The sequence below is a fragment of the Artibeus jamaicensis genome, unplaced genomic scaffold, assembly GCF_021234435.1.
Source record: "Artibeus jamaicensis isolate MK-2021 breed Jamaican fruit bat unplaced genomic scaffold, CSHL_Jam_final contig_464, whole genome shotgun sequence".
NCBI classification, from domain to species: Eukaryota; Metazoa; Chordata; class Mammalia; order Chiroptera; family Phyllostomidae; genus Artibeus; species Artibeus jamaicensis.
This window is the reverse complement of record NW_026521842.1, coordinates 1,249,825-1,270,379: the sequence shown is the minus strand read 5'-3', so window position 1 is coordinate 1,270,379 and position 20,555 is coordinate 1,249,825. Positions and strand designations below refer to the sequence as shown.

The 20,555-nt window shown below is 43.0% G+C and overlaps 1 protein-coding gene across 1 annotated transcript in view; it reads left to right on the top strand.

The window, feature by feature from the left end:
• Positions 1 to 7,026: 7,026 nt before the first annotated feature.
• The window catches only part of SPG7 (SPG7 matrix AAA peptidase subunit, paraplegin), a 48,316-nt gene continuing 34,787 nt past the window's right edge, over positions 7,027 to 20,555 (top strand). The window contains exons 1-4 of the mRNA XM_037142306.2: positions 7,027 to 7,224; positions 9,442 to 9,544; positions 11,805 to 11,894; positions 15,542 to 15,783. Coding sequence (XP_036998201.2) covers positions 7,042 to 7,224; positions 9,442 to 9,544; positions 11,805 to 11,894; positions 15,542 to 15,783 — 618 coding nt within the window. The 5' untranslated portion in view covers positions 7,027 to 7,041. The remainder of the gene's footprint in view (positions 7,225 to 9,441; positions 9,545 to 11,804; positions 11,895 to 15,541; positions 15,784 to 20,555) is intronic.

Below are 20,555 nucleotides of genomic sequence, written 5' to 3'. Positions count from 1 at the left end.
CCTATCTTCAAATCATCTCCAGTTGAACTCAATCAGTTCTCAAGCCTCCTCCAACCATGGCTGGCCATGAATTTTAGAAACCAGATAGGATCCTCTGGGGAAAACTGCTGAATGTGCCACAGGGAGAGCCTGGTGCCTAGACATGATCTGCTGGTGTGTATGTTTTCCTGGGGAGAGGGGAGGCTTAAGTGAGCTATGATTCAAATTCTATGTAGAAGTAGCCACCTCTTCCTCTGTCAAATCAACCCTGTGAATTACAGTGAAAAGGAGGCATTGCCTAAAACCATTTCTCTAAGACCTGAGTCATGACTGCTGTTCCTGGTCAGCCTGTGAGAGAGGGTGGCTTATCTGGGTACTCAGGCTGGGCAGTCACTTGCTATTGGCACTGTAGGCAGCCCTTTTGCCACCATGGGACTGTGAGTCCAGCAAAGCAGCCAGCCACCAGGGTAAACATGAAGCCACCCAGGCTTTCTTGTGCCTCCTGAAGACCAGTTCCTCTCTACGCACCTCACTCCCATCCCGATAGCATCTTTCTCTCTGGTGGTGTTGCAGCCTCTCCCTGCTCTCCCTCTTTCCACCTCTGGCTCTCTAAATTCTATTCACCATGAAGCATGCCAAATGATTCTTTTACAACAGAACAGTCAGTCCTTGCTCAAAATCCTCCACAACCTCCACTTCAAGCACAAAGGCAGGGTCCCAACAATGGCATCAGAACCCAGCACCATTGGGCCACTCCAGCTTGGGCATGACACCAGCCCTGCCAACTTCCTCTGGTCTCTCTCTACCACACATGACTCTTGTCCCAGCACACTCCCAATTGTTCTGGGAAGACACTCGTACCTTCACTCCTGCTCTAAAGTCCCCTTTCAAAATAGCAAATTGTATGTTATATATATTTCACCACAATTTTCAAAAAGTCTCCTTCCCTGAGAAGCCTGCCTTGACCCCACCCCCCCAACCGCCCATCTCAAGCTTTATTTATCTCTGTGGCCACTTACTGTCTTCTCATCATGCTTTGTTGACTCATTTTACCTTTTTTCTCTCCTGCCACTAGAATGGAAGTTTCTTGAGAACTAGCATCATTTTGCTCACTGCTATGTCCACAGTATCTGGGACTTGGCTACACAGTAAATATGTGTTAAAGACAATTTCATTTTATCCCATAAAAATCTTTCCTCTCTAGTTCTTCATTCTCTGTAACTGCTTTGGGAGCCTCTCACCAGTCTCTCCATAAACCCACCCCATGAAATTCTACCCACCTGCCCCTTTCACTCCCTCTTCCCCTCTGCCCATCATCTTTACTTTAGGACCATAGCAGTTCTGGTGTAGCTTTTCTCCATCCTCTTGCATCTCTCCTCTTTCTTTTGAACTATTTTTTGTCCTTTCTCTTTTTGTTCTGCATTACGAAACATCCAGGAATGGACTAGCACTCTCTGAGGACAGGGAGCAGGAAGATCTGAATTGATGAAGCAAGATTTTCTTTAGCAGGTTGGCAGAAAAGGCAGGGATATCTCTGAACGTTCACTTGCCACTGAGTCTTTTTCCTTGCCACACTGTGGCTGTCCAAATTCAAGTGGTTCATGGGAACTTCTACAAAAGCAGATCCACCACTGATTTGCTGAAAAAAACATCATGACCCTAGACTTCTATGATCCAGGCCCAGCCAGCTGGTGACTACTCCGTGCCTTAATGGAAAATCACAAAGGCCTAGGGCTGTCATCCTTTAGGGAGACAGCATACTCGATTCAAGATGTCTAAATAAAGCAGCTCTGCTGACAGTTGCTGGCTATGGATTATAGAGTGAAGATATAGCCAGTCTGATCACTGGCTACATTTGCTGGCTGGAGACAAGGGAATAGAGAATCCTGTTGGCTATATGACTCACTCAACTGAAAACTGTTGGGAGACCATATACAGACAAGTTAACTTTTTCTTGCTACAAATATCTTATCATTCCCATAATAAGTAACCCCCGGGACAGAGAAATATCTGGCTAGTAACCTGTAGGCATAGGCTATAAACTGGACAACCAGAATTTGTATTTGACTAAATAGCTATATACTCCACAATATTTCTTAAGGCTGTTTGGTGTGGGACTTTGGACAGATATTTAGGAAAGAGCTTGAAAGGGCTTTAAAGAGCTTTAATGGTTCTTCTTTTGTGGTAGCTGAACCCAGATGAGGCTTCTGAACCCATACTGGGGAGTTGAGAAGATACCCTAAATTACTGGTCAGCGGCGACTCCACAGTGACTAATAGACCTAGACAGGAAAAGCCCAACTTGAATGGATGAAAATCCAGTGTAAACTTGCCTCATAACAAGGGGGTAGACTCATAATAAAGAAATGAAGAGGTATCTCATTTGCAGTGACTGGATCCAGGGACTCAAACAGGCTGTCCCAATCTGTCCTACAGCCTCAGCTACCCCACTCTCTGTGTGGGCCACATTCTCTCCAATCATAGCTGGTTTTCTTCTCAGGGTAGGAAAGGTACCAGCAACACTCTGGATTTATCCTTCTGTTCCATCACCCGAAAGGCAAGGTTTCTTCTCTATCTTCAAATAGAAGTCCCAAGGAAGGACTTCTCTGGGCTGTGGCCAGTGATCAAATTGGCTATATATCCCTCCAATCTATAATTCACAGTTGACTTTCCCTGAACCAATGATGTGTCATTAACGTGACACTACGAAAGACTGGGATCACATAATCGGGGCATTTTGCTGAGCAGGTCTGAACAACAGATATCTTCTATAATTATCACTATGGTTAGTAGCTTCTAAGCTGACCCTCAGTGACCCCTGCCCCCATAGGTCATCCCTGCCACATGGTACCATATCATGAGAGCAGCCCCATGGAGAGTCCACTCGGTGAGAAGCCAGGCAAGGGTTTCACCTTAAAAGCCCATTCTCCAGTGCTAGACAAGCATCAAATGATGGTAACACTGCCAACTGAACTACACCCATGTGAGAGACCCTGAGCAGCCAGAACTAGCCAGTCAACCACTCCTGGATTCCTGTCCCTCAGAAACTGTATTGAGATAAGCACTACTTGTTTGAACTTGCTAAGCTTTAGGGTAATTTGTTGCAAAGTAATGGGCAGCTGATACAATCAACAGAATAAGTGGTTAAATTAATGAATTTGGTAAGTACTGTCCATAGTTACGGAATTAAAATTATGAGGAGAGAATACAGACGCTGCCCTTTCAAGCTCTTTCCTAAATATCTGTCCAAAGTCCCACATCAAACAGCCTTAAGAAATATTGTGGAGTACATAGCTATTTAGTCAAATAAAAATTCATGTACAGGTTTTTTGCTAGTAGAAATGAATTTTCATCATTTAAAAAACAAAATCTGTGATTATGACATCTTATTGCATGTATAATGAGTAAAACTCAGTTAACAAGTGATGAGAAGACATAGTTTCCTAAGACAGATCTTTAGTTCAGAAACAAAGTTTACCAAAATTCAAAGAGATAATTAAATTTATTCAAACATTCCACAAAGGATTATATTTTATAGAAGACACCCTAATATTAGACAAATACCTAGTTGTAGACCAGGTCACTCAAAGTTGCGTGACTTAGCTTCAGCAGGATTAGCTCACCTTCATGACTACAGTGCAGCAATTATATTGTGCAACAGTCCAAGGGCTTCAAAGGCCAGGGTGAGTGTGGAAGCAACTGAGCTGTAAAAAATGTTTAGAAGTTTAGTTGCTGCCAAGCTGCCTAATTTGGAAATGAGCAAGTAATTATTTGTTTTGATATGAATAAGGAAGACTAGATCTTAAAACCCAAAAGATCAAGTTCTATCTCCAGACTGCTACGGTCTTATTCCTATTTTACAGGCAAGGCACCAACAGATGTTCCAAGAGCAGCTAGCCTGAAGCCCTTTAGCTAATATTGAGCAAGTACTCCACCGTGCTGAGGAACAGAGGGTGGAGTTCTCAGGATGGGAGTGGAACAGATGTACTCTCTGCTCCTCTCCCCTTAAGGCAGCCCAGGCTGAAAGGGTGGCCCTTCTATAGCTCCCGAGGCTCTTTTTGCTCATGGATTTTCTTTCTTTCTTTTTTTTTTTTAGAGAGGAAGAGAAACAGCCACGTGAGGAACATCCATCAGCAGCCTCTTATATGAGCCCCAACCAGGGACCAAACCTACAACACAGGCATGTGCCCTGACCTTGCTTTCCAGGATGACACTCCAACTGAGTCACACCAGTCAGGGCTTGCAAATGGATCTTGAACTGGATCTAGAACAAATGGCATCTGGTGTCAGGGTGGCAGTGCAGAGACCTAGGACGTGGCCTAAATCAAACTGGCTGTTCACTGTGAGATTGCTTCTCAGACAGTTAAGGGAAGCCACGTTGAAACACCCTGATGAACACAGAGTTCAAAGAGCTGAGGAAGTACAAATTAGTAAACAGAAGTTGCAAAGTTCCAAAAAAATAAAGGTAGTGGTGACGGAAATGGCTGAAAGTGAACTTGATATCCTAGTGGGAGAGGAAGCACAGCCTGAGAGCCAAGTTAGATCCAGTGAGCCAGCTTTCTTCTACAGAGCCTTCTCTCTTGGTCCAGGACATGTGGTATCTGAGTCTTTCAATCCCTACTGCACAGGAGCCTCTGCTCTGAGCTACTACTGCAGAAATGGGACTAAAGCAGGGTGGGTTCAAAGTCATGATTTACCATTCACCTGAGGCCTGGGACACAGCCAGCCTTCAACGCACATTTGTTAAATAAATGTTTGAATAAATGAATCAAGTCTGTTTTCCCAGAACCTCATTGGATATGAATGCCTTCCTGGTTCACAAGTTGCTTTCACATACTTTAATTGCATTTTATCTTGACAACAACTCTGTGGGAGACCCAAGGCTGATATTAGCTTCACTTGGTAGATAATTATCATCCCCATTTTACTGATGAGAAAATTGTGGCTTGGAGAAGTTAATAACATGCTCTAAGTCATAGGCTGAGAAGGACAGAAGCCAGTGTTCTTTCCCCAGAAGCTGGCCTTCTGCCATCACCCTGCACTGCTTACAAATGAATCGCCAGGCAAAGAGGCTGAAGCACAGTAACAATTTTATTTTAAACAATATTGATGGGATTGTATCTTATACTTTTCCCAAACACATTCAAATTCCTTAGAGGCTTTGAGTCACAAATCCCCGGAACTGGGTGATGAGGAAACAGGCCTGAGGGTGAGGACCTTGGTCACTTCCTGTCAGGGAGGCTTTGCCCAAGCTTCCATTGGGCTCCAGAAACCACTCTGGTAAATTTGGTTACAGTCACAGGACTGGTCTGGGGTGAGAGTCAGGGCAAGACACAGTGAGCTAGATGGCAGAAAGTGGATGGGACAATTTAACCAGGAAAAGAAAAAATGGTGAAGGAGGAAACTGGGGAGAATGGATTGTTCGTGAAGAAAAATTAAGAGGACAAGAGAAACAAAAAGAAGGGCAGTTCAGTTGTGTAATTCAGGGGCAACTCTCTGCTTAGTGGCTGCTTGCTCCACCAATGAACCACAAATAAAAACCTCTGCAAAAGCAGTGGCTGACACAGAGCTGAGGACCAATAATCAGTGCATTTAATTTATTTTTATTTTTGTTTTATTTATTTGTTTTTAGAGAGAGGGGAAGGAAAGAGAAAGAGAGGGAGAGAAACATCAATGTGTGGTTGCCTCTCCTGTGCCCCTCACTGGGGACCTGGCTTGCAACCCAGGCATGTGCCCTGACTGGGACTCGAACCAGTGACCCTTTGCTTCACAGGCCCGTGCTCAATCCACTGAGCTACACCAGCCAGGGCAGGGCATTTAATTTTTGAAAAAGCAAAAAATAAAACAATATCCCCAAACCTTCCCAGTTTCAGGAGGTAGGGAGGGGAAGGATATACTAGTCATACATGTTACTTTGTAATACTTAAGGCATAATGGTGAGTGATCCAGAAACCAGTGAGCCCCCGTCTGAAACTCAGTGCCATCACTTCTCAGATGTGACTTTGGACAGATTACTTCGAATGTTTCTGACTCTGTTACTCATCTCTAAAGTAGATATTGATGGGAGTGTTTGATATGGAGCAAGACACTAGTTAGCACTCAGGAAGATGGTTCGTCCATTATTATGATTCGTCCTTTATTATGATTCGTCCTTAGGAATTCAGGGAATACAGAAAAGCACAGAAATAAGTAAGTATGTCACCATAACCCTACCTCTATAATACATCCACCTTAGTCTTTGCTTTTCCTGCTTAGCAAGCTTTTCAGGTCTCCGCAATCAGCAGTCTCAGAACTAAGCATTCAACCACGGAGCGAAGATAGGCCTGAAAGGGGTGGGTAATGTCAGGAAGGATCCGGTCAAGGTCAGGACCCCCCAGATGCACTGCCTGAGCCAGGGATTAAACATTCCTCAGTGCTCATTCCCCAAGAGGAGCGAGTGGACTCTAGTGTCAGGGAGGTGATCTTGCCCATCTGGACTGGGAATGACTTTCAGAAACAACTCCGCCTTCCTCCAGAAGACAGTTGAGAAGATTGTTGTCTACTCAAAATTAATCATCTGTAGGGCGAGATTCCAGACATCTGCCGGAGATGGGGTTATTCCACACCTTCCCTTCCAACGTTCTTCTTCTTAATCCGTCTGTGAGAAGTGCCCTCTCCGCTCTCCTTGCGCCAAAACGCGGCAGGGTCGGGATCGTATTCCTCCGTCTGCTCGCGTACCCTCGTATTCTCGGCTTCCTCGCTCCACTCGGTGACCCAGCGCAGGCTGCAACCAATCCCTCCCCATAAGCAGGGGCTGCTGAAAGGTATAGCGCTGGGTCGCTATACCTTTCCTCCCGGGCCCACCGGCCTGCAGCTATACTCGCGGTCGCCAGCACCGGGTGGCATCTCAATAAACTGCTAGGAAATCTCAGTCAGACCGGCGCCTATAGGCCGCATAACTCCGGAAGCTGGGAGAAGGAGACGAAGCCTTAGAAGTGCCAGGTAGGCGAGCGCCCCGCGGCTGCCCGATCGCGCAGGCGCACGGAGGAGGCTCTGACTGCGCCGACGCCGCTTCCGGGCCAACATGGCGGCCGTATGGCTGCTGTTGCGTGCCTTCCGCCAAGGCCAGGGCTCAGGTCCCGAGCGGCTGCGGGGTCCTTGCTCGGGTTGGGGCCTAGGGCTCCACGCCGGGGTCTGGAGGAGGTGGTCGCACTTCGTTCACAGGACGCCGATGGGTGTCATCGGGGCTAGAGGCCGAGCCTTGCAGGTAATCCCGGTCGCGTAGATTCCGCTCCGGCGGAGCCCGGGAGGAGAGGGCACATGGGTACGGTACAGGCCCTGGCTTGGGTGTTTACAACCTCTGTATTGTGTATTGATATTTTTGCCTGCCTTCCTGGCGTTTTAAAATTGAAAACAAGAAGAGTTTCACCATTATAAAGCAGGGAAGTATTTTACACTTGGCTCGCACAGATTAGAGACCATCAGGTTGAATTCTAACGCTTTCCATACTGGAGTTGGCCACGGACATTATTGGCCGCCTGAGGGATTCGTGTGAGCGGAATACCACGTGGTCGTATTTATTTTTTGTAGTGTACCTTCAGATGTTACCGACTCAAATTCATGGAGCACCGTCTATGCGAAGGCTGTGTTCCAGGCCCTGCTAAGGTTGACATTTAATCCTGAAAGCAAACCCTGAATACTGGTGCGTTTTTGCTGTTGTCCCCCCCTTCACATTTTAGGTGAAACTTATTACTGTTAATATACATTTTTACATAACTTGAGGACCAGTTTTTTTTTTATAATGAGATTGTAGATTACTGTCCACTTTCCTGAATCTGAGGGCATCTATTACACTTAAAAAAAAAAGATTTTATTTCTATATTTTTAGAGAGAGGGGTAGGGAGGGAGAAAGGAGAGAAGCACCCATGTGAGAGAAATACGTATCGGTTGCCCCTCATACATGCCTTCACCAGGGACAGACAACAACCTAGCCATGTTGATGGCTAGTGACCTTTTCTTTGTAGGACAGCACTCAACCAACTAAACCATACTGGTCAGGGTCAGGGCTTTTTTGCTTTTAATTCTGTTGAGAAGGAACATAATTATCTTTGCTTAGTCTATAAAAATAAAGGCTGAGCCCTGCCTGGTGTAGCTCGGTGGATTGAGCTTGGGCCTGTGAACCACAAGATCGTGGTTCGATTCCCAGTCAGGGCACATGCTTGGGTTGCAGGCCAGTTCCCTGCAGGCCAGTTCCCAGCAGGGGACGCACAAAAGGCAACCACACATTGATGTCCCTCTCCCTCTCCCCTTCCCCCCTTCCCCTCTAAAAGATAAATTAAAAAAAAAAAAGGCTGAAATAGACAATTTACTCATACTTGTGAAATGAAAGCAAATTATTTCACCAATGGCTATAATAGCAATAAACTAAGCTAGCTAGTTTAAACAGCCTTTGAGGCTGACTTTGAAGAATGGTTTTTGTGTGTGTGTGCTATATTTAACACATTGATGTTTCTTATTAGTCTCAGTTCACACTCTGTGGCCCTCATACAACCTCTGGTCATTTCTGAGGCAACATTAGTAGTATTAATTAAATGGGGCAATAATTGTATAGACTGGGAATTTTTATTCTATTGCTAAAGGAAATTGCATGAATGTGCTCCTCATAAAGGAGCATTGAGCAAGGTGTTACTTTTCTCCATAGCAACAGCAGGCCAGGAAAGAGCTAAGGAAAAAAAATAAAAATAAATAATGAAACAGATTAAGAAATTGCCAAGACAGATAAAGGTAAATTGGCCCTTGAGAACATGAAACACATTCAAATGGGAGAATGCTCATCTTGAAAACAACTTTGGAAATAGAGACTGGTAAACTGCTGTAGTACCTTTAACTGTTCTGCAGCGAGTGTCTAGAGACGTCAGGAGTAAAGAGTCTGTCACTGAGGCATTTCCGAACCTCTGCTCTTTTTGTCCTGCAGGAGAGTTGTGAATCTGGAAGCACAGGATGGTAGCTGATGCTCCATTCTTTTAGTTCAGCGTTTCTCTGACTTGCTCACTTGCTTTTGATGTTTTGATATCTTTTTTTTTTAATTCTCACCCAAGCATATGTTTCTATTGATTTTTAGAGAGAGAAGGGAAAGAAAGATAGATCAATTGAGAAAGAAACATTGATGGGTTGCCTCCTGTACACACTCTGACCAGGGACTGAGCCCACAACCCTTACCGGGAATCAAACCTTTCACTTTGTAGCATGACGTCCAACCAATGGAGCCACACTGATCAGGGCTTTTTTTCTTTTGATGTGACATCAAAACTTTGAAATAATGATCAGACTATCACTTCACATTTCAGGGCAATATAAGCATTACCAATATATAAATATTTGAGCTTTTAGAAAAGATTTTTGCATCAGGGAATTAGTTCACATTGTTTTGATGTGTTATAATGTTGATGCGACTAATCCTGGGTATCATTCCTTTTTTTTCCAGAGTTTGCAAGTGCGACTGCTAACTCCTACCTTTGAAGGGATCCATGGATTATTATTGAAACAGCATCTAGTCCAGAATCCAGTCAGACTCTGGAAGCTTTTAGGTTTGTATCTACTGAAAAACAGAAGTGATAGGCAAAGCCTGTGGTATTTGTGAATAAATTAGGATAATGTTGCTGGTTTGACACTGACAGAAAAATGAAATTGCTAATAGGAGCTTTGGCTTCTATTTATTGTGAGCCCTTAGGTGCTCTGAAATGAAGTTTACAAAAAGGAAGATTGTCCAAGGTCAGAACAGGCCATTTTTGCTTATTTTGAAATTAAAAAAAAATTTTTTTAGTTAATGATTTTAGAGGAAGAGGGGAGAGAGAGAAACATCACTTTGTTGTTTCACTTGTTTATGTATTTATTGATTGCTATTTGTATATGCCCTGACTGGAGATCAAACCTGCAACCTTGGTGTATCCAGGTGATACTGGTCAACTGAGCTACCTGGCCAGGGCCTTTTTTTTTTCCTAGTTCTGGTGTATAACAGTAATTGGACTGCTTGAAAAAGCGTTGTCATGTTCTCTAGCAGGCTCCAAGAGTGCTTGTAAGATTCTGAAGAGTGGCTCGTATGTTTTATATCCAGAAGGTAACTAAAAGCAGCCAGGAATAGCTTGCTCTCACAATAGAGTTACACCGTTCAGCGAGACTCTACATCCTGCTGTCTTAAAGGATCTCAAGAATTGCCATCTGTAACTTTACTTCCCCCTTTATCCATTTGGAATAGGGAAAAAGTAAAATTTTCTGACTTCCTAATGTACATAAACAGCCTGGTACCCACACATGGTCAGGAAGAGCTGCGGCTTGGGGGCAGTTTGCACATATGTTATCTGTGTTTTCTCATTTAAATCTGCACGTGCACCCAGTGGCACACACTTTACCCTTCAAATAGCCTGAACTATGTCAGGTGGCCATTAAGATAGTTTAATTTGTGATTCTATTAATGTCCGTGAAGAAAAGAACAATTCAGTCATCTTTTGAGAATCTTTCTCCCCATTTTTTAATACTGAGTTGTTCAAACCTTAGGTAAGAGAAAGCCTTTTGTGTGAGGAGTGTTATGTGGTCCTGTTCTGGTGATGGTGACCATTGGCTTCCTGCCATACTGCGTATGTCAAAGCCACTTGTGTCATTCATTTAAGTTCATTTAAAGTGACTGTATAGGCCCTGGCTGGGTAGCTAAGTAGTTAGAGTGTCATTCCGATACATAAAAGTTGTGGGTTTGATCCCCTGTCAGGGTACCTACAAGAATCAGCACCTACAATAATTAACCAGTAAATACATAAATAAGTAGAACAATTAATTGATGTTTCTTTTGTTCTTTTTTCCCCCCAAAGGTTTTATGTATTTTTAGAGAGAGAGAGGAAGGAAGAGAGGAAGAGAAAGAAGTGTCAGTGTGTGGTTGCCTTTCAAGCACCGCCCCATTGGGAACCTGGGCCACACTCTAGGCACGTGTCCCGGTGAGGAATCAAACTGGTGACCATTTGGTTTGAAGGCTGTCACTCAGTCCACTGAACCACACCATCCAGGGCATAATCGATGTTTCTTCCTCTCTCTTCCTCTCCCTCTCCCTTTCTCTCTCCCTTTAAAATCAAATTTTAAAAAATTAAAAAAAAAAAATTACCTGGCTCGTGTAGCTCAGTGGATTGAGTGTGGGCCTGTGAACCACACGATTGCAGTTCGATTCCCAGTCAGGGCACATGCCTGGGTTGCAGGCCAGTTCCCAGCAGGGGACTCAGGAAAGGCAACCATACATTGATATTTCTCTCCTTCTTTCCTTCCCTTCCTTTCTAAAGATAAATAAATTAAATTTAAAAAAAATTAAAGTGAGCCCTGGCTGGTGTAGCTCAGTGGATTGAGCGTGGGCCTGCAAACCAAACAACTGTGGTTCAATTCCCAGTCAGGGCACATGCCTGGGTTGCAGGGCAAGTCCCCCAGTGGGGGACACATGAGAGGCAATCACACATTGATGTTTCTCTCCCTCTTTTTCTCCTTTCCTTCCTCTCTCTCTGAAAATAAATAAATAAAATATTTAAAAAATTAAAGTGATTGTATTAAAGGGATTTTTCTCCAACGAACCTATGATACTTTCTCACATTTATGTTCATAACTAATTTTCATTTCCTCACATTGACTAATTTAAATCACAAAGATATAAGTTGAAGTAGTTTATTATTTATTCTATGATTTGTACTATTCTAGATCTTATAGGTTTTAGATAGCTTCTGTTTTGATTTGGTTATTCAAGAATATACTGTTCTCTTAAGTGTTCCCGTGTAGTTGCAGATCTTGATCGTTAAATAGTTTCCCAATTCCTTGTAGGTGGTACTTACTATTTTGACACCTCAAGGAGGAAGCAGAAGACTAAGAACCACAATGAGTCCAAGGGGAGGACCCCTGAAGATGATGAAGGTAGCTCTGTTGGATCTTCTGGAAAAATGGCTAGTTTGGTTGTCTTCACTTATACATTCTAAGTATCAGGAAATCTGTCTTAAAAGTAGGGCAAGCCCAGCTACCTGTGCTCCCCTTACCCTGAGCAAACCTGTCCCAATGTCTAAATGCCATTGCTGGATCCTTCCTATCGGTCCTTTTAGAGATGCTTCCATCAGCACCTGTGTCCCTTGTCTTCTTCAGAATGCCTAAAGGCACATGGCATTTCTGTTTTTTTGTGTGGAAAAAGTGAATCTTGGATCTTCCCTGAAGTCAGAGTTTTGGGTGGGAGGAAGGCACCAGGACTCCTTGGCTAAACCCACACCCATATATACCTGGCTCGTGTTTTCACTGCCCCAGGCTTGAGAAGCAGTCCCCAGAGGGGAGGAGGGTACATTGTAGGTCCTTGGAGAAAGTAGGAGATCACTGTCTAATAAGAGGATCACTGCGATCCTGCATCAGCCCCCAGCTACAGTTCACAGTGCACTTACTTGCAAATCTTAAGTGTCATTTCTACTCTGGAATTAGGGCTGGGTGATCATGTAAAGGGTGAGGGAAATAAAAAGGTAAGTCTGAAGTGAGTTAATGCCTAAGGTGCAAGATGGTTGCTAGGAGCTGATGATAATGAAGAGTGAACTGGGGACAGCCTGTGCTAAGGATGTGGCTGTGTGGTGTGTACACCAGGCTGGTTTTTATTTGAAAAGAATCGGACTTTTGGAAAAAAAACAGAACAGGTGTTTATTGGATTCCAATCCAAGCTGCCCTTTTATTGTTTTTAGACATTTTTGCAAAGCTGTCTTATTTAACACCAAGCTGTATCTTTTGAAAATTGTAGACGTGTTTAACACTATGAACAGATGGTTGTGAGTCACAGAATTGCTTTAAATCCCTTTCATGTAGGGTGTGGGTTATGTGCAGAGGATTGAGGAACAACAATTGATTTGTGCACTGTAATCACCCAGCCAAGGAACGGGACTTACTCACAAATTCACTGTCTTAAATATATTGAAAATAGACATTTTGATTATATAAAGCCTCCGAAGGATAGATGTTGTTGACATGAGCCTCATTCATATCACTATGTTGTAGTTTGATGACTGTCAATGTTGTTAATTAGAAAATTAACAACAGTGTTGTTAATAGCACTCAGTGGATTGAGTGCTGGCCTGCAAACCAAATGATCACCAGTATGATACCCAATCGGGGCATATGCCTGGGTTGCAGGCCAGGTCCCTAGTAGGAGGCACAGAAGAGGCCACATTGATATTTCTGTCCCTTTCTTTCTCCCTCCCTTCCCCTCTCTCTAAACATAAATAAATAAAATTTTTAAAAAAAGAAAAAAAGACTGAAAATTAAATATTTGAAATACATGGATTCTAGAGAATCAGTACTCACGTGAGAACATAAATTTGCTTTTCAAAATAAGTTGTAGTCTTTATTTAGCTGTCTTTTGTGAATGTGAGCTTTACATATTAAATACATTATTGTAATCTATTATAACAAGATATGATATCTCAGATTTACCTTCATGTTTTCAAAATGATTACCAGGACAGCCTCACTAGGATTTTTTTAATTAATGAATTTTTTTAGAGAGAGAGAGAAACATCCATCTGTTGGTTCACTTATTTATGCATTCGTTGGTTGCTTCTTGTATGTGCCCTGACCAGAGATCGAACTTGAAACCTTGGCTTAATTATTAGGACCATGCTATAGCCAACTGAGCTACCTGGTCAGGGCCTCAGTAGGTTTCATTTGTAGGTTTTTTTTTCAACTTTTGAATTTCTTTATTTGTTCTACTGTTCTGTTTTGTCATTTATTTTTTAAGCTGATTTAAAAACCTTTTGAATTCCTCTAAACTGATGGTTGGAGAGGAAGATGGTGTGTTTGTGGGTCATACCTCCAGGTAGTACAGAGAGGAGCAGGTACACACTGGGTTCCAGCTCCACTCTTGTTCTTAGAAAAGTGACCACATGTGCAGTTTGGGGTGGACCTTTTACCTCAGGCTTTGGGCTGAGCCCTCTGTCTGTCCTGGGTCCTCTCTGCTCTTTCCCTGAGCAGATGAGCTTATTTGTGCATGGAAGAGCACATGGATTGTGGGGAGGACAAAAAAATGGTTGAAGATGGTGTAGCTCAGTGGATTGAGCGTGGGCCTGCAAACCAGAGGATTGCAGTTTGATTCCCAGTCACGGCACATGCCTGGGTTGCAGGCCAGTTCCCGGCAGGGGACACACAAGAGGCAACCATACATTGATATTTCTCTCCCTCTCTCCTTCTCTTCCCCTCTAAAGATAAATAAATAAAATCTTTTAAAAAAATAGTTAAAGGTTTGGCTGCTGAGGTAAGTCTGGACCCATCTTGGTCAGAACTGGTAAAGGATTGTGCTTATATTTCTCAGTGGGCATCATTAATGACAAATCTGATAAAATCTAGTTGTAGTATTGGGAAGGGTGGCCCTCACCACACAGGTGAGCTAAACAGGGATAGTTCTGGGACCTCCTCAAGATAAAGGTACCTGATGGTTGTAAGGACTGGGATAAGTGGGCCATGACCGCAGAAAGCGGCACATAAATAAGACAGCACCTCCCCTCCATCTCAGCAGAGGAGGTGACCTATCTAATTGTGGATATAGGAGGGAGGCTGTGTTCTGGCCTTTGGTGGGTCACTAAAACCTAGCTTACCTGTAGGACTCTTGTTTTGCAGCTGTGCTCTGGGCCAGAGTGAAGTAACCGTTGCATGTGTTTCCTGTCCCTCCCCAAAAGTTTTTCCCTCACTCCCATCTTCTCCCACCCTAACTTCCTAGATTGTTATTCTGTCCATGGTCTGCTGAAGTTGACTTAACTATCTGAGGTTTCCTCATGTCTTTAGATCTGTCTGAGTGTTGTCTTTTTCTGCCCCCAAGAACTGAGTTTGAAGCTATCTGTGTTCTCAGTAGGGTGTTAATAACTCAGGAATGTATCTGATGGATCTGGGAAAGAATTGAGAATATTCCAGAATTAGTGGTTGCCAGTACATGTCTAAAGACTAAATAATATATCTTGCTCTTTTTAAATGTACTGTTTTCAAATGTTATTGTGATGAATGACATATAACTTATTTGAATGTTATTCATTATGATAAATAAGTTCAAGATAGCAGTTTGGGGAAGGGCACATGGGGTCTTCAGAGGGGTTGGGAAGATATTTATTAATGCAGGTGGTGGTAGAAAGTATTTGTTTTAATGTGATTAATAACTCACATGTCATCAGTAGCATAACAGAAGTATGCTACTGATGATGTTCAAAATCTAATCAACCTGGAGTTCCTGAATTAATTACAGCTTGGGTCAGATGTGTTTTCAGTGAAGGGGTTTACTGCGTGGTGGTCCTGGGAAGTTTTTTGACTTAAAAAATGGTTTCATGTTACCTGAGCCAGTGACCCTTCTAAATGGAATGTTGGTGACTTTAAATGGTTTGTGTTTAGTGTTTGTCTCAAATCACTTTGTTGCAAAATAGGCCAAAATGTAGGACCTTTTGGGAGATGAAACACTGCTGTCTCTGTGTTGAGCTTTCCTGGCAAAAGGATGTAAAGCATTGAGGGTGTGCTTGGCCTGCAACTTGTGTCTAACACTCCTCTGGTCCCTGCTCACAGAGGAGAGGAGACGCAAGGAGAGGGAGGACCAGATGTACCGAGAGCGACTGCGAACCTTGTTTGTCATCGCTGTTGTCATGAGCCTGCTGAATGCACTTAGCACCAGCGGGGGCAACATTTCCTGGAACGACTTTGTCAACGAGATGCTGGCCAAGGGCGAGGTACAGCGGGTCCAGGTGGTGCCCGAGAGCGATGTGGTGGAAGTGTACCTGCACCCTGGAGCCGTAGTATTTGGGCGTCCCGTAAGTGATGGCGAGAGCACACACTTGGAAAGACCTGGAGACACATGTATAACCCCCCCTTTCACTCAGTCCCTACCCACCCTCATTTGTTTTTAAACTTTCACCTAAGGACATGCTTGTTGATTTTAGAGAGAAGAGAAGGGAGGGAGAGAGGGAGAGAAATAGCGATGCAAGAGAGAAACATCGATTGGTTGCCTACCATACATGTTCCGACCAGGGACCGAACCTGCAACACAGGCATGTACCCTGACAAGGCATCAAACCCACAACCTTTCAGCCTCTAGGGTGACATTCTTACCAACTGAGCTACCTGGCCAGGGCCATCCTCATTTTTTTTGGTTGTTATATTCATTGAAGGTTTTCGAGTGGTGGCCCACTAAGATGATGCTTGAAATGGGGAGAGACAGTGTTGTCTTGAACTAGAAGCTAGTGGGGTCCATAGTTGCCCCAGCCCCAGGAGAGAACCCCCAGCATGGTCAGCACTTGAGAGTGGTATCTTAGCCATAGAAAAGATGGCAGACATTATAGGGGGGTCGGGAGGGTGAGAGTTCATGCCAGGTAGGTAGTTGGCCATCAAAGATGGGGAGAGAGCCCTGGCTGGTATGGCTCAGTGGATTGAGCACCAGCCTGTGAACCAAAGGATTGCTGGTTTGATTCCCAGTGAGGCCACATACCAGGATTGCAGGCCAGGTGCCCATTATGGGGCATGTGAGAGGCAACCACACATTGGTGTTTCTTTCCCTCTCTTCCCTTTTCTCTAAAAATAAATAATTTTTTAAAAAAGATGGGAAGAGACATACTTATTGACAGTGGCCTAGTTTTCTGGCACCACTGGGAAACAAGATGGGCATATGGAAACTGGGCCCAAAGCTTGATTGTGAAAACCCTGGGCAAAAATGAATCACTCACTCTAGTCTCTGATTCCCTTCTCATTCTCCATTAACCACAGCACCATAGTTAGGCCCAAGAAAGGTAACATTGATACCAGAATATTTCTTCTTTCTTTCATTCTGGGCTGTATATTCTTTTTTAATTAAAGTATAGTTAACATACAATATTATATTAGTTTCAGGGCACAACATAGTGATTTGACATTTATATACCTTACAAAATGATCACTACAAAGAGTACAGTATCCATGTGTCACTATGCAAAGTTCCTGTGCTATTATTGACTGTGTTCTCTATTCTATACTTTATATCCCTGTTACTTAATAGGTTATAACTTTACCTTTTTTAAAAAAAGATTTTATTTATTCATTTTTAGAAAGAGGGGAAGAGAAGGAGAGAGAGGGAGAGAAATATCAAAGTGTGATTGCCTCTCGTGTGTCCCCTGCTGGGAACTGGCCTGAAACCCAGGCATGTGCCCTGACCGAGAATCAAACCATGGTTGTTTGGTTTGCAGGCCCACACTCAAACCACTGAGCCACACCAGCCAGCGCTTAACTTTACTTTTTTGCCCATATCTTTCATTCCCCTGGCAACTGTCAGTTTTTCTGTATTTATGAGTCTTTTTGTTTTGGTTGTTCATTTGTTTAGTTTTTTAGATTCCATATTTAAGTAGAATGATACAGTATTTGTCTTTCTCTGACTTACTTTACTGAGCATAATTCCCTTTGTTTATGTTGCCACAAATGGCAAGGTTTCATTCCTTTTCATGGCTGAGTAATACCCTTGTGTGTGGATGTGCACACACATATTAATTTCTTCTTTATTTGGTCATTTACTAATGAACACCTGTATTGCTTTCATATCATGGCTATTGTAAGTATTGCTGCAGTGAACAAGGGTTGCATATATCTTTTCTAATTAGAGTTTCATTTTCTTCATTTAAGTGCCTAGAAGTGGAATTGCGGGGTCCTCCTTTGTGTCCTGTTGTAGCTCTTGTTTTAAAGTCTGTCTTGTCTGATAAAAGTATTGCTATCCCAGCTTTTTTTTTAAATTTTCATAAAATATCTTTCTCCATCCATTTACTTCTAGTCTGTGTGTGACTTTCTATCTGAAGTGAGTCTCTCATAGGCAGCATATGTAAGAATCTTGGTTTTTTTTTTCAGTCCATTCAGTCATTTGTCTTTTGAAAGGAAAACTTAGTTCATTTACATTTAAACTAATTATTGATGAATATGTACTTATTGCAATTGTAGTTCTTTTCATACTAAATTTATAAGCGGTTGGTCTACGACCTTTACTATATTTGCCTTTACTAGTGAGATTTTTTTCATATTTTTTTCTACTTTTGGCCTTTCCTTTTCCACTTACAGGATTCCCTTTAACATTTCTTCTTTTAAAAATTTTTTTTAATATAATTATTGTTCAAGTACAGTTTTCAGTCTTTTACTCCCATCCCAGCCCACCCCCCCCCAGGTACTCCCCACCTCCCTCCCATTTCCACCCCTGTTAGTTTTTGTCCCTGTGTCCTTTATACTTGTTCCTTAATATTTCTTACAATGCTAGTTTAGTGGTAGTGAACTTCTTTAGCTTTTGCTTGTTTGGGAAAGTCTTGATCTCTGCTTCAATTCTGAATGATAACCATACTAGGTAGAGTACCGGGTTGTAGGAATTTCCTCTCATCATGTAGAATATATTGTGACACTCCCTTCTGGCCTGCAAAGTCTTTTATTTTTTATTTTTATTTTTTTACTGATTTTTGAGAGGGCAGGGGCAGAAAGAAAAACATCTATTTGTCATTCCACTTATTTATGCATTCATTGGTTGATTCTTGTACGTGCCCTGACTGGAGATTGAACCTACAACCTTGGTGTATCAGTACAAGTCTTTAACCAATAGGGCTACATGGCCACGACTGGCCTGCAAAGTTTCCGTTGAAAAATCAGCTGTTAGTCTTCTGGGCATTCCCTTGTATGGAACTATTTGTTTTTTCCTTGCTGCTTTTAAGTCTTTATTTTTAACTTTTAACAATTTAATTACAATGTGTCTTGGTATAGGTTGCTTTGGGTTTACCTTGTTTGGACCTCTCGGTGCTTCTGGAACTTGGATGTCATTTCCTTTGCCAGGATAGGGAAGTTTTTAGCCATTATTTCTTCAAGTAGGTTTTTTTGTCCCTTGCTCTCTCTCTTCTCCTTCTGGAATCCCTATGATTCAAATATTAATACACTGATGTTGTCACAGAGGTTCCTTAGGCTCTTTATTTTTTTTTCTTTTTGATCTTCCAGTTGGGTGATTTTCACTATCTTCTCTTCCTGATTGCTGATCCATTCTTCTGTGTCATCTGATCTGCTGTTTTTTCCTTCCAGCGTATTTTTCATTTCTTTTTCTTTTTTTAAAGATTTTATTTATTTATCTTTAGAGGGAAAGGGAAGGAGAGAGGGAGAGAAACATCAATGTATGGTTGCCTTTCATGCGTCCCCTGCTGGTAACTGGCCTGCAGGGAACCTGCCTGCAACCCCAGTATGTGCCCTGACTGGGACTCGAACCGTGATTGTCTGGTTTGCAGGCCCGTGCTCAGTCCACTGAGCTACATCAGCCAGGGCCTATTTTTCATTTCAGTTGTTATATTCTTCAGTTCTGATAGGTTCTTTTTATCTCTTTGTTGAAGTTCTCACTGAGTTTATCCACTTGTCTGCAGAGTGTGATGAGCATTTTCATAACTATTTGAATTCTAATAGACAGCTTGCATCCATTTCATTTAGTTCTTTTCCTAGGGTTTTGTCTTGTTTTTTGTTTGGAACATACTCTTTTCTCTCATCTTGCTTGTTTGTGTCTCTGTATTAGGTAGGTCAGTTATATCTCCTGGTCTTGAAAAAGTGGCCTTTTTTAGAAGGTGTCCTGTGGAACCTAGTGTTGGAATCCCCCTTGTCACCTGAGCCAGGTGCTCCAGAAGTGTTCTCTGTGTGGACTAGTGTGGCCTTTCATTGTAATTGGGCTGTAGCTCCTATTGACACACTGGTAGGCAAGGCTGATCCCTTTCCCACTGGCTGTGAGGTCTGGCTACAACTATTGTGGGCTCATTGGTGTGCGAAGCAAATATTCAGTGTGATTGGCTGAGAGGCCCACACACACTGCTGTGTGCTGGTGCCAACTGAGGTCATGCACTGTGTGTGGCAAGGCAGGAGCTGCTTTGGAGGAGTGCCAGCCTGGATGAGTCCTGAAGGAAACACCAGGGTGGGGTGAACAGTGTTAGCAAGGTTAATGGAAAGTGTCAGAAATGGTGCCTGCCAGCGTCAGACCATCTAGGTGGAAGGAGAGTGAAGAAAGGGGGGAAAATGGTGCTCACCAGGATTTCTCACTGAGGAGAAAGTTCCAACAGATGCCCTGTCCCTCCAGTGAACACCCTAAAATTAGTTAGTGTATCACCTTTATGTGTGACCAAGGAGCTTTTCAAACTGCTGCCTCTGTGCTGGGACTCAGAAAGAAACCTGGGCTTCCTACAGCCCTTTTGCTCTCCTAGGTGTCAGTCCTGCTGGTTTTCAAAACCAGATGTTATGGGCTCTTCTTCTGGTGTAGATCCCCTAGGCTAGGGATCAGACCCCTTGCTTTTGGGGATGACTTCTGCTGTTATGATATCTCTCTCACTTTTGAGTCACCACATGGGGAGTTGGCTGGAGGTAAGGTGGGTCCTGACTAGACTTAGTCTCTACCCCTCCTACCCAGTGTCTGTAGTGTGTCTGTGGTTGTAGAAAATCTGTTCTACTAGTCTTCAGGTCATTCTCAGAGATACTATATACATAGTTGTAGTTTTGGTGTCAATGAGAGGAGATGAGCTAAGGATCTTTTTACTCTGCCATCTTGAACTTGAGACTTGTGCTTTTTTTA